This window comes from Vigna angularis, chromosome 5 (genome assembly GCF_016808095.1).
Source record: "Vigna angularis cultivar LongXiaoDou No.4 chromosome 5, ASM1680809v1, whole genome shotgun sequence".
NCBI classification, from domain to species: Eukaryota; Viridiplantae; Streptophyta; class Magnoliopsida; order Fabales; family Fabaceae; genus Vigna; species Vigna angularis.
In genome coordinates, this window is record NC_068974.1 from 17,869,863 (window position 1) to 17,884,307 (window position 14,445).

General features: G+C 36.6%; 1 protein-coding gene across 1 annotated transcript; it reads left to right on the forward strand.

Annotated features, from left to right (window-relative positions):
• Positions 1 to 1,272: 1,272 nt before the first annotated feature.
• On the forward strand, positions 1,273 to 5,776 carry LOC108319497 (uncharacterized). Its single transcript, XM_052878162.1, has 3 exons — positions 1,273 to 2,898; positions 3,669 to 4,612; positions 5,716 to 5,776. The coding sequence occupies exons 1-3, from the start codon at positions 1,273 to 1,275 to the stop codon at positions 5,774 to 5,776; spliced, it is 2,631 nt and encodes an 876-aa protein (XP_052734122.1).
• The last annotated feature ends 8,669 nt before the right edge of the window (positions 5,777 to 14,445 follow it).

Sequence of the window (14,445 nt, forward strand, 5' to 3'; positions counted from 1 at the left end):
TTGCTGTTTTCTATACTTTAAAAGTTTCAATTTGAAATTTGGATTGGCAAAAGCTAGGGGATTCTGTTCCAACCATTTTTGAATCATTATACAAGTGAATTCAAAGCATCAAAAAGCACATAACCCCCTGCAATCTAGTGTTCACGAATCCAAAACCAGAAAACACCAAAATCTACTGTTCTTTGTGGCATTTTGTCAAACAGTTTGGCATTTTCATCAAACACTTTCACTGCACTTGAATTTGCTCTTTGTTTTGAGTTTTTCTTGCTTTTCTAATCGGTTCTAGACCCTATCTTAGGTACCTTTTGTGTGCTAGCCTTTATTCCAGCCCAAAGTGTTTAGAAATCTTCTTTTCTTGACTTCCATATCTACTGTCATATTAATTCTGCATTTAAATTGGATGCACCTTGCATTGCATCACTCACGGGTTTTGTGATTTTTGGTGTGCTGGAATATCATTTGGTGGAGTTTTAACATCCAGCTAGGCCTTATCAAAGGAGTGGCATCTTAAGGAGTGGAGGTCTTGCTAACATTGCTTCAAGTGGACTTCAAGAGCAATTTCCATTGGCTGTCCAGCACTTCCTTGCATCAGAAAAACACCACTTTACAGTTACATTTCAGCTCATTTATTTAGCTGTTGCTGCCACACTTGGCTTTGTTTAAGTAGTTCTACATTTCATTGTAATTTTTGCTTTCTATCACGGAACCTTTGTAGTAAATTCTTCTTTGCTTTTGAAACTTGGGTTACTTGGGAAAATGCTTATCAAGCAATTCCAAGTACTCCATTAAACATTGTAGTAGTTTAGTTGCGCATCTTAGTGTGGAAGTGTGTCAAGTGGCTCCAAGTGTCATTTGTACTTTCACTTAGGGCCGTTTTTCTTTTTCCATTCATTTCATACTTCCTGTCTTTTGCTTGTTGAATATTTGTGTTCTACGTCTCCGTGATAGCTAGGTGCGCTAACATATCGACAAACCTTCGTTTGGTTTATTAGGGGCATAACATCGTTACATTCCAAAAGGTTTTGAAAGACTTCTATCTAGAAACTTGGGTCAGAAACGTCAGGAGACACTCTGGCTAAGGAAGGACAAGGTTTCTAAGCTTATCCGTTGTGACTCACCTCTCCTTCCTGGGAGCTATTCGGTTTCTTCACCTTTAGAATCTCTATAGAAGTCATTCACCAAATACAAACAAATCCTCTTTTCCAAAAGTTTTGATTCATACTTGTGCAAGGCTTTCAAATTTTGTGAAAACACTTTCTCTACTTCACAAGCATGAGTCACTCTAGTGTTCAAGGTAACACCAATCATGATCAGGACAACATAGAGTTGAGAGAAGAGCTCAATAGAACCAAGGCTGAGTTACATGAACTAAGGCAAATGGTCGCCAATCTTACTCTCATTCAAAGAGGGCATTCACAAGGGGATCACTCTCATAGGCAAAACCATGATCATGATGATCATTCCCAACATAGTGATCACCATAGTTATCACCCTTATGATCACTATCAACGCCCTCCTAGGCGTCATCATAACCATCGAGACCATCATGTGGAACCTAAACTTGACCTTCCACCCTTCTATGGAAGAGACAATGTAGAAGAATACTTTGAGTGGGAGATGAAGGTCGAACAGATTTTTGAGTGCTACCACATAGATGATAGGAGGCGAGTGACCTTAGCTACTTTGACCTTTCAAGGAGCAGCCCTCTATTGGTGGACATCCATCATAAGAGATCAAAAGATGCATGGCGACTACACCATCCAATACTGGAATGAATTGAAAGCAGCCTTACACAGAAGGCATGTCCCGGCCTATTATGCTAGAGAAGTCATGGACAAGCTCCATCGACTTCAACAAAGAAACATGAGTGTTGAGGAATACCGGCAAAAGTTAGAATTACTCATGTTAAGAGCTGGGATAAAAGAAGAGGAGAGATTCACCATAGCTAGATTCCAGAGTGGATTAAACTATGAGATTAGAGATAAGGTTGAACTCTTACCTTACTTAGATCTAAATGACTTTGTCCAGCTATGTGTGCGAGTGGAAGAACAAAATAGAAGAAAAGCTTCCACAAATAGATCCTACCCTACTACATCTTCATATAGGAGAGATCTTAAGAGGGAGGGTAGTTTTCCAAGATATGAAGAATCAAAAGAGAGAGAACGAGAACAAGAGAAAGATAAGATCAAAAGCAAGGATAGAGAGCTAAGAAAAGAAAAAGAGAACTCTAAAGGAAAGGAACAACGACCTCCAAGAGAGCAAACTAGAGATCCCAAGGGTAGGGAGACTAGATGTTTTAAATGTGGGGCTAGAGGACACTATTCAACTGAGTGTCACTTCAAAAAGTCAACCTATACCCTTGAGCAAGAAAATCATAGTGAGGTATCAACCTCCAGTGCGTCTGAGTTGTCCTTATCTGAAGAGGAACATGAAGCTCCACCCTGTGATGGCGATCTTCTTATGGTTAGGAGACTCTTTGAAGCAAAGCATGTTGAGTTAGAACAATCTCAACGAGAAAACCTATTCCACACACGCTGCAAAGTTTTTGATAAAACTTGTTCTATGATTGTGGATAGTGGTTCTTGTTGTAATTGTTGTAGCTTTAGAATGGTGGAAAAGCTAGGCTTAACTCCTACTCCTCATCCTAACCCTTACAAACTTCAATGGATAAAAGAGGATGAAGGAATAGTTGTTAAGGAACAAGTAAGTGTACCAATTTCCATAGGCAAGTATGAAGATCAAATCATTTGTGATATTGTTCCAATGGAAGCTGGTCACATCTTACTTGGGCGACCTTGGCAATATGACAAACAAGCTTTGCATGATGGGGTCACCAACAAGATCACCATCCAACACAAAGGCAAAAAGATTATCTTGAGCCCTCTTACACCATCACAAGTACGAGAGGATCAAATAATACTAAAAAAAAATTGGATGGTGAGAAAAAGCTAAAAAATAAAACAGTTTCAAAAGAGAAGAATTTGAGTTTGTTAGAAAGTGCCTCACCCAATGTAGTTGTCCCAACAAAACAATCTAAAAATATTTTTCTTGGACAACCTCACTTTCTTCTCTATTGCAAAGAGGCACTTGTTTCCATAAATCATCCACTTGATTCTCTTCCCAAAGGGTTACAAAAGCTTTTGAAAGAATTTGATGATTTATTTCCTAAAGAGGTTCCAAGTGGTTTACCACCTCTTAGAGGAATTGAACATCAGATTGATTTGATCCCTAGAGCTAGTCTTCCCAATAGGCCAGCTTATAAGACTAACCCTACAGAAACCAAAGAGATAGAGAGGCAAGTCCATGATTTATTGCAAAAAGGGTGGATACAAAATAGTCTTAGCCCTTGTGCCGTGCCAGTGTTGTTAGTCCCAAAGAAAGATGGTTCTTGGCGAATGTGTACAGATTTTAGGGCTATCAACAACATTACAGTCAAGTATAGGCACCCTATTCCTGGGTTGGACGATATGTTAGATGAGTTACATGGAGCAAACATGTTCACCAAGATTGATCTTAAAAGTGGATATCATCAAATAAGAATCAAAGAAGGAGATGAATGGAAAATCGCTTTTAAGACCAAATTTGGCCTCTATGAATGGTTAGTCATGCCCTTTGGCTTAACCAATGCTCCTAGTACATTCATGCGACTAATGAATCATGTCTTTCAGGAATACATCGGCAGCTTTGTTGTAGTCTACTTTGATGACATTCTAATCTATATCAAAGGTCTTAAAGAACATCTTCACCATGTGAGGAAAGTTTTGATTTTACTTAGACAACATCACTTATTTGCCAACTTTGACAAATGTACCTTTTGTCAAGAGAGTGTCATTTTTCTGGGATTCAAAGTTGGGAAAGGTGTACATGTTGATCCTAGCAAAATCAACGCTATCCAAGAGTGGCCTGTCTTGAAAACAGTGGGAGAAGTAAGAAGTTTTCTAGGTCTAGTAGGTTTCTATAGACGATTTGTAGAAAATTTCTCTACTATTGCTGCTCCCCTCAATGAACTTTTAAAGAAAGATGTGTCATTCAAGTGGGATGAAAAGCAAAGTCTAGCCTTTGAGACCTTGAAGCATAAGTTAACGCATGCACCCATTCTACATTTACCTGATTTTTCCAAAGCTTTTCAAGTTGAATGTGATGCATCTGGGGTAGGAATAGGAGTTGTCCTTATACAAGAAGGTCACCCCATAGCTTATTTTAGTGAAAAACTCAGGGAACCTACATTGAATTATCCTACCTATGACAAAGAACTATATGCCCTTATTCGAGCATTGCAAACTTGGGAGCATTACTTGGTGTCTAGAGAATTTATTATCAATACTGACCATGAATCTCTCAAGTATATTAAAGGGCAAGGAAAGCTGAACAAAAGACATGCCAAGTGGATAGAATATCTCGAGCAATTTCAATATGTCATCAAACATAAAAAGGGGAGTACTAATGTTGTTGCGGATGCTCTATCTAGACGTCATGCATTATTAGTTACTTTAGGATCACAAATACTAGGTTTTGATGACATTAAGCAACTTTATGACACTGATCCTACATTTGCATCCACTTATGCATCTTGTCTTAAGAAGCCATTCGACGGATTCTATATTTCTGAGGGGTATCTTTTTAATAAAGGAAAACTATGCATACCCCAAGGATCCATTCGAATGCTTCTTATCAAGGAAAGTCATGGAGGAGGACTCATGGGCCATCATGGAGTTGATAAAACTCTTCATACTTTAAAAAGCAAATTTTATTGGCCACACATGAGAATAGATGTCCAAAAGCATTGTTCTATTTGCATAGCTTGTTTACAAGCTAAATCTAAAGTCATGCCTCATGGACTCTATCTTCCTCTTCCAATAGCTAGCGCCCCTTGGGAGGACATTAGTATGGACTTTGTCCTAGGTCTACCGAGAACTCAAAAGGGGTTTGATTCAATCTTTGTGGTGGTTGATAGATTTAGTAAAATGGCTCATTTCATACCTTGCCACAAAGTAGATGATGCTAGCTATATAGCAAGACCTTTCTTTAAATAAGTAGTCAAATTACATGGCTTACCCAAAACTATAGTTTCTGATAGAGATGTTAAGTTCCTTAGCTACTTTTGGAAAACACTTTGGGCCAAGCTAGGAACTAAACTACTATTTTCTACTATATGTCACCCACAAACTGATGGGTAAACAGAAGTAGTAAATAGATCTCTATCCATTCTATTAAGGGTAATGTTAAAGGGAAATATTAAAAATTGGGATGATCATCTACCTCATATAGAGTTCGCTTATAATAGAGTAGTTCACAAGACTACTAAACTTTCTCCTTTTGAGGTTGTTTATGGTGGTTTTAACCCTATCACACCTCTTGATTTACTTCCTCTTCCAGATTCATCTTCTTTTCTTCATAAAGAAGGTATTTCTAAAGCGGAATTTATCAAAAAGTTACATGAAAAGGTTAAAACCCATATTGAAAAACAAACTCAAAAATATTCTGACTACAACAACAAAGGGAGAAAACAAGTAATCCTTAAAGAGGGAGACTTAGTTTGGCTTCACTTGAGAAAGGAAAGATTTCCTTCTCAACGTAAATCCAAATTAAGCCCAAGAGGTGATGGTCCTTTCAAAGTGGTCAAGAAAATAAATGATAATGCATATCAATTAGACCTTCCTGAAAGTTATGGCGTCAGTCCTACTTTTAACATTTGTGATTTAATTCCTTTCACAGGAGATGCCCAACAGGATTCCCAAGATTTGAGGACAGATCTTTTTCAAGAGGGAGGGACTAATGGAGGACCATCTAAGCTTAACATAGGACCTTTAACAAGAGCCATGTCCAAGAGAATCCAAGAGGAAGAGGGAGCACTCACTACCTTACTCTTATGGAGTATTACTTACTAAGTTCTCTTTCTCTTTGCTAAATACTTTTACATTGTTTTTGTAGAATATTAATAAAAGGGAGGAACCATGCAACTTAAAAAGGCTGCCACGTAAGAAAACCAAAGAAGCACAAATGGATGGTTGGTGCCCACGGCCTTTAAACTACGTTCAACGCCAAAGACAACAACTCCATCTTCTTCAATTGCTTTGCTGAGTTGGCAATTATAGCTTGCTTCCCAAGCTTCCTCCATCTGTTTTACAGCATGTGCACATTTAAAATAACTTGCACAATACGTTTAGAAGCTCTCCTTCTTCTATAAATAGAGAGCTTCATCATTTGTAAATGTAACTTGAATTGAAGTAAAGAAATGCTACCAATTTCCAGCTATTACTCTCAAGTTCACCTTTGTGCTTTGTTATCTAGCACCTCCTCTAGCTTCTTTCCCCTTTGGAAAGCCTACTAAGCTAGAACTCTACCAAACAGCCACTCTAAATCACCTCCAGCATATTCACAAATACCTTACGTGCATCCAGAACTCCACTGAATTCATTCAATCCGCTGCCACTTCTTTGAGTTTTGGAGCTTCTTCTGCATGTCCTGGAGTAGCTTCCATCAGGTAGAGCCTTTCCAGATGAGGGACATGTATATGTCTCTTATAGATGCCTAGATACAGTCCATCCACAGAGGGCAGGTGGCCATTGCTGAGATGATGTATTTAGAATAGGTTGATGTACTCAATTTGAAACTTATCTGTTATGATGGTTTGCTTGTGACTATAATGTGATAAGTCACGCTTGATGATGTTTTCATCTTGATTGATGTTGAGAATGTGCACATTATATGCTTATACAGGTGGTTCACAAGCTTTGTGAACAAATGAATGATGTTGTGATTGTGATTATGATGCTAAGCAGGATGTGTATGTGGAATGTGAATGAGCTTATATGTGAGATGTTGAGCTCCAGAGTTGTTGTTGAATGCTATTACTCTAAAAGCATGAATGACTTTGCCCAGGTTTTCTATGATTGAATTATTTACTTGTTTGCATCATATGATTAAGGCCATTTGTCGGTAACCCTTTTGTTAGCCAAATGCATGATTGTAACCCAATCAAAAGAGAACAATGTGTGTTCTATCCTTTGAACCCGTAGCCTTGAACAAGATAGAAAACCCTCTTTGAAAAGCTTTACCTTGAGTTAAGTTGAAGACATTTTGTGGTATTGATAAATGTTCAAGTTTGGGGTTGTTGGAAAATAGAAAACGAAAATAAAAAGCATTGAGTTAAAAGTTAAGCATGTGAAAAGCAAAATAAAAAGAAAGAAAAGCTCAATGCAAAAGAAAGTTGGGAATAATTAAGAATGATGTGTTTAGATGATTCTCTTAACTCAAGGGTTTTTTGATCCAGAAAAACCATCTTTTATTGTTAGCCTAGCCACATTATAAGCCATTGAAAAGTCCTTATGATGATGCTTACTTGTAAATGTATTTGATTGTAGTTAAATGAAAGGCAAAGTTCATTCATGTGATTTGTAATAGTAGAGTGAATGAGTGAATACCTTTTATACCCTTGTGTGTTTGAGTGAAACACTTTATTTGATGAGGTCAGATTCCATGAACACATTATAACATCTTTGCTTAGTTGATTGATCATTGATAAAAATAACATTTGTTGGATATTATTTGATTGAGTGAACACTAAAAGCATGTGCACATCTTGAATGAAGTCTTGGTCATGAGCTAAATTGAGTATTTACTTATCTTGAAAAAGGATTTTTGAATGTGGTGAACCACTGAATGGATTGGGGGAAGATTGAGTTACATCTTGTTTGCTTGAGGACAAGCAAAGTTCTAAGTTTGGGGTTGTGATAATAGTTGAAAAACTGCTATTTTTACACTTAAAATTTATAGCAAAAGCAACCTTTCAGACTTAGAAACTAGCTTGAAACCAAGTTTTTCCTTATGTTTTTGGAAATAAGAGAGTTGGATAGGTTTTATGCTTGATTTCCTTATTTTTGCAGGTTTTGAAATGTATTTGATGAAAGAAGTGAAGTGGAATACAAATGAAATCAGAAAAGGACACAAAAAGTGCAAATGAAGAGAAACCGCAAGTACTGCTCAGCGCTAATTACCGATGAGCGGCACTCTCAAAGACCCGTTGGCACCGTTGAGGGGAAAAATGCTGCTGAGGGGAAGAATTGATCACGCGCTATTGCCGCTGAGTGCCACTTTTCTGGGCTTGGGCCTACTTTTCTATAATTTTTAGAATACTATATAAGGTTTTAGTTAACCTAGGTCAGTCATCTTTGGTTGGGACGAAGCAGAAACACACTCTTTCACCCCTTGGAGGAGGATTTTGGATGCTAAGGCTCTTTTCTCAACTTTCTAGGGTTGTATCTTTCTATCTTTCATTGTATTTCATCAAGTTTCACCATGAATATGGTGAACTAAACTTATTTTGTTGTTGGGGAATCATTGTAAATCCTTAGAAACTCTCATGTAATGGAATTTGTTCTTCAAGATCTTTTATAAGATACATGCTTTCTTTCATTAATTGCTAGGGTTTTTCCTCTTTGCTGAAAGCATGCATTGTTTAACTCATTCGATGTCATGATTATTTTTTTTGTCGATATGCACACATACGGGGAAATCTAGATCTGGGTGCAATCTCTCCCAACAGTAGTATAAACGTAGACATAGAAGTATGATGGTTGGTTTCCTTTAAGCTTTTATTCACTATAATGCATGACTAATTGCTAGGGAGACAAGACATTGTAAACTAGTGATTATGATAGGCTTTCTTCGCCGAGACATCGGGTTTAAGGTAATTTAGAGAGTGGCATTAACATTAATGAAAAGAATGATGAATTCCTTAATACATGATAGTGGATAGGATGAAATTGATAAACTCCAACAACATATTCATCCATATAATTCAAATTATGTGTTTTGTTTCTTCTTACCACTGATCAATCCATGCATACATATTTACTTTTCAGTATTTTGCATTGAAATCTCAAGTAACTGTTTGTACAAATCTTAGCTAATCGATAAATCACATAACTGTCTAGGTCGTGAGTCCTTTGGGAGAATGATACTTGGTCTTACCAGGGTTATTACTTGATACGATTCGGTTACACTTGCCGAGGGTTTAACAGTAAGATGTTTATCAAATTGTGGAACTTGAGTTAAGTTGTGAGAGATTGGGCTCTAGAGTTTTTGATTGATTGAATACTATTGCTTGAGAAGCATGATTGATTTACCTAATTTTCTATGATTGAACCACTTGCTTGCTTGTTACATATGATCAAGGCCATGTTTTCTTCTCCCTTAGAGCCAATGCCAATAGGTGAACCCAACAAAGAACAATGTTTCTCTTTACCTTTGCACCTTGAGCCTAAAGTTGAAAAGTCGAAAAACCCTTTTTGAAATCCTTACCTTGAGTCAAGTAGAGTATGTTTTTATGGTAATGGAGAATGGTTCAAGTTTGGGGTGGTGAGAAACCGGAAAGGACTTTGTGAAATTCATTAAAGAGCATTGGGAAAAAGAAAGAGCAAAAGAAAAAAGAAAAATAGAAGAAAAGAAAGAAAAGAAAAGGTTAAACTCATTGCAAGTAAAGTTGGGAATGAGTTGAAGATTGTTTTCTCACTTAAAAGATAAAAGAGAGTTAATTGTAAATGTGAATGAATGAATTATGCACTCTCTTAACTCAAGGATTTTGTTGTCTAGAAAAAACCAATTTTCTTCATAGCCCGACCTCAATACAAGCCTTGAAAAGTCCTTGTGATGATAACTTGCTTGTGAGTGTGTTTGATATGTGGTTAAATGAAAGGCAAAGTTGATTCATGTGACATTGTGATGGTAGAATGTAAGTGTGACACCTCACTGTACACCTTTGAGTTTGAGTGAAACACTTTTGAGGGCTTGAGTGAAACACTTTTGAGTCTAGAGTGAAACACTTTTGAGTCTAGAGTGAAACACTGTCTTTGGTGAGGAATTGTTCCATGCACTATATGATAACATTCTTGTTTGGTTGGTTGATTATCCATGAGGTTTGCATCTATTGTGTATGTCTTGATTATGTGAGCACCATAATTGAATCCTGATTGGCTAAAGCATCATTATATATTGACTAATCTTTCTATGATGTGCATTCATGAGTGATTTACTTGTCCTAAGAGAAAAATGTGTTTTGGATTGCTACACCATTGTATATGAGTATTTTGATTAAGCCAAGTTACATTTTGCTTGAGGACAAGCAAAGTTTCAAGTTTTGGGTTGTGATAACGGTTGAAAAATCGTTATTTTTATACTTAATTTTGATATTAAAAACATCCTTTTTGCTTTAGTTTTATGAATAAGATACTTGAGGGTATACTTGATGATTTGATCACTGATTTCCCTTGATTTTGTAGGCTAATTGAATTATTTGAAAGAAGAGTTAAAGTACCAAATAGTTGGAATGCAGAAAATTCAACTAGAATGCAGAAAAGTCAACCAGAGTGCAAACAAGTCAACTAGTTGATGACAAATTTATGAACACCGAAAAACAGTGCTACAAACTTGTTTAACACTCTGTAAGTGTGACCGAATCGTATCAAGTAATAAAACTAGGTAAGACCAAGTATCGTTTTCTCAAAGGACTCACGGCCTAGTTAGTTATCTAATTTGTTGATTATTTAAGACTTGTGAACGATTGATTGTAGGTTTTTAATGCAAAAGACAGTAATTAAACATGTATGCATGAATTTGATCAATGGCAAAAAGAGTAAAACAAACACGTAATGAATGATATGGATGAGTATATTGTTGGGGTTATCAATTTCATCTTATCCACTCTCATATACTTTAGAAATTCATCAATCTTTTCATCAATGTTAATGCCACTCTCTAAATTACCTTGTCAAGAAGGCCTATCCTTAATTACGAGTTCATACAATTCCTAGCATTCCTAGTAATTAGTTCTGAAGTGCAGGAGCTTAAAGGCAACCAATATGCTATTGGGAGAAATTCCCCGGATCTAGATCTCCCCGTACGTTCCCATATCGACAAAATCAATAATCATAGCAATGAATGAGTTAAACAAAGCAAGCATTGAGCAAAGAGGAAAAACCCTAACTAATGATGAAAGAAAGCATAAGTCTTAAAGTAAGATGTTAAAAAAAATTCCATATATGAGAGTTTCACAAGACTACATTGATTCCCCAACAACAATACAAGGTTTAGTTCACCATATTCATGGTAAATCTAGATGAACAATAATGAAAGAATGAAAGATAAAACCCTAGAAAGATGAAGAGGTAGCCTAAGCATCCAAGATCTTCCTCCAAGGGGTGGAAAAGTGAGTGTTTGCTTCGTCTCCGCCAAAGATACAAACCCTAAGAAAACCTAAAGCTTATATATTGTTCGTAATAATACAGAAAATTAGGCCCAAGCCCAAAATAGTGCCGCTCAGCGGTAAGTGCGTGAGTTGGTTTTCTCCCCTCAGCGGCCTTTTCACCCCTCAGCGGAGCTAACTTGGGTTCCTGAGTGCCGCTCAGCGGTAAACTACCGCTGAGCGGTAATTGTGGCTTCTCCCTTTGGACTTTTTGATGTCTTTTCTGATTCCATTTCTATCCTTCTTCATTTCTTTCACCAAATTCACCTTAAAACCTGCACAAAACACTGAAATCCAGCATAAATCTGTCCAGCTCTCTTATTTCCAAAAATATGAACAAAAGCATGATTTCAAGCTAGTTTCTAAGTGTTAAAGGTTGCTTTTAGTATCAAATTTAAGCATGAAAATAACAGTTTTTCAACTTTTATCATGCTACAGCTTCTTTCTCACCTTCCTAGGGTTTTATCTTTCACTCTTTCATTGCGTTTCATCTAGATTCACCATCAATACGGTGAACTAAACCTTTATTGCTGTTGGGGAATCAATGTAAATCCTTTTAAACTCTCATGTATTGAATTTGTTCTTCAAGATCTTTTTTACGATACATGCTTTAATTCATTAATTGTTAGGGTTTTTCCTCTTTGCTCATCAAAGCATGCATTGTTTAACTCATTCGATGTCATGATTATTGATTTTGTCGATATGGACACATACGGGGAACTCTAGATCTGGGGAATCTCTCCCAATAGTAGTATAAACCTAGACTGCATAAAACACTGAAATCAAGCATAAACCTGTCCAGCTCTCTTATTTCCAAAAATATAACCAAAAGCATGATTTCAAGCTAGTTTCTAAGTGTTAAAGGTTGCTTTTAGTATCAAATTTAAGCATGAAAATAACAGTTTTTCAACTGTTATCACAACCCCAAACTTAGAACTTTGCTTGTCCTCAAGCAAAGAAAATGTAACTCAATCTTCTACCAATCTGTACAATGGTTCACTCATTCAAAAATCCTCTTTTCAAGATAAGTAAAAACTTCAATTAAACTAATGACAAAGATTTCAATCAAGACATGCACATGTTTTGGGTGTTCACAAAATCACTTAATATCCAACAAATGCTATTTTTCATGAATGATCAATCAACTAAGCAAAGATGTTCATGTGCTCATGGAATCCTTCCTCACTAGGTAAAATGTTTCACTCAAACACAAGTGTATAAGAGGTGATCACTCATTCATTGTACTATCACAGTGTCACATGAATTGATTTTGCCTTTCATTTAACCATAATCAAATAAATTCACAAGCATGCATCATCACAAGGACTTTTCAATGGATTATAATGTGGCTGGGCTAACAAGAAAATTGTTTTTTCTAGATCACAAAACCCTTGAGTTAAGAGAATCATAAACACAATCATTCTTACTTTCCCAACTTTCCTTTGCATTGAGCTTTGCTTCTTCTTCTCTTTTCTTTCTCTTTTTCTTTTGCTTTTCACATACTTAATTCTTAGCTCTTAGCTCAATGCTTTCAATTTCCCTTTCTATTTTCCAACAACCCCAAACTTGAACATTTGTCAATACCACAGAATATTTTCTACTTAACTCAAGGTAAAGCTTTCAATAAGGGTTTTAAGTTTATGTTCAAGGCTAAGGGTTCAAAGGATAGAACACATAGTGTTCTCTTTTAGTGGCTCATTTCATGCAATTTGGCTAATATAAGGGTTTCCAACAAACGACCTTGATCATATAATGCAATAAAATATTCTCCTTCTTACTGAATCTTCTCAAAAGAGCACTGAAGCTGCTATTAAGAACTTGAAGATTCAAATGGGGCAAATTACCAAGCATTTGGAAGAAAGGCCTGACACGGATTTTGGGGCTAATACTAAGGTTAACCCCAGGGAAGAGTGTCAAATGCTAGTGAGTGTAAATTTTGAAAAAGTTGAGTTGGAAAAAGAAGAGAGAAAAGAGAGAGAAGAGAAAGAAGAAGAGAAAATTTGTATGAAGATTGAGAAGGTGAGTAGAAAAAGAAAAGAAAAAAAGAAAGTGAGAGAAAAGAGACAGAGGACGAGAGGAAAAAAGAAAGAATCATATGAAAAACCTCGTCCCCATCCAAAGAAGTATCATAGGAAGAAGGAATTTGAGCGCTTTATGGAAATCTTCAAGAAATTGGAGATTAAAGTTCCTATGATTGAGACATTGCAACAGGTTCCTGGTTTGATCAAATTTCTGAAGAAGTTCAGTAGAAAGAAGAAAAAGAAGAAAGAACATGAGCTTTATCGGGTCAAGCTAATGATGTTAAAAGAGCGCTTACTGGAAGGCAACCCAGTGATTTAAGAACTTTTAATTTTTGTTTTGGCGATGTAATTTTGAATTGTTGGGTATTTTTGTTATAAGTTTGTTACAGGGTTTACATCTACTGATGGATGTTAGGTGGAAGAGTATCTACTGAAGGATACTATGTTTGTATATACCTACTGATGGGTGTTGGTAAGAAAGTTTTGCACCTACTGATGGGTGTTGGTGGATTTTGGGTCAGGCTCGTGACGTTAAACAAGCGCTACCTGGGAGGCAACCCAGTTGATTTATTTTCTCTGTATTGTTTGTTTTGATCCTGCTTTAGTTGCATAATAGGGTTGTGCATGAGTGATCTGAGAATTTTATTGCAGGAAGCCAGTGAGGGATATGTTTAGGACGCATTTAGGTTAAGCTAAGGAGAAGAAGAGCATTTCTCGTAAGTGCCGCTGAGCGGTAAACTACCATCTGAGCGGTAGTGTCGTAAACTAGGCTTAGGTTACCCCATAGCGGAACCCGAGCCCATTAGGGTATGTTTATACCCTAAGTTGCGCCTTAGTTTCTCTTTTCATACTCTTCTCTGCACACACACTCTTACATAATTTTTCAAAGGATCTTTACAACTTTTTCCTCACCCCTTTTGAGAAAATCTTCCTTTCACTCACTTTCTCACTAGTTTTCCATCTAAGTTTGGGGTTGGGAGAGAGCATCATGGGGTTGAGTTTTTCAAAACACTAAAGCAAGATTTGTTTTATTTGTGTTTTAGAATAGGGTTTGATGTACTCAATTGGAAACTTTATCTGTTATGATCGTTTGCTTATGATTGTGAATGTTTGATAAGTAATGCTTGATGATGATTTGATATAGATTGATGTTGAGATGTGCACATTACATGCTTATACAGG

What these genes read in the sequence shown, in the direction of transcription:
- LOC108319497 (XM_052878162.1), top strand. Translation starts at nt 1,273, where the DNA reads ATGAGTCACTCTAGTGTTCAAGGTAACACCAATCATGATCAGGACAAC. An exon ending in GCCCTCTTACACCATCACAA is followed by an intron (nt 2,899 to 3,668) that starts GTACGAGAGGAT and finishes CATGTCTTTCAG; the next exon opens with GAATACATCGGCAGCTTTGT. An exon ending in GGATTCTATATTTCTGAGGG is followed by an intron (nt 4,613 to 5,715) that starts GTATCTTTTTAA and finishes TTCCTTTCACAG; the next exon opens with GAGATGCCCAACAGGATTCC.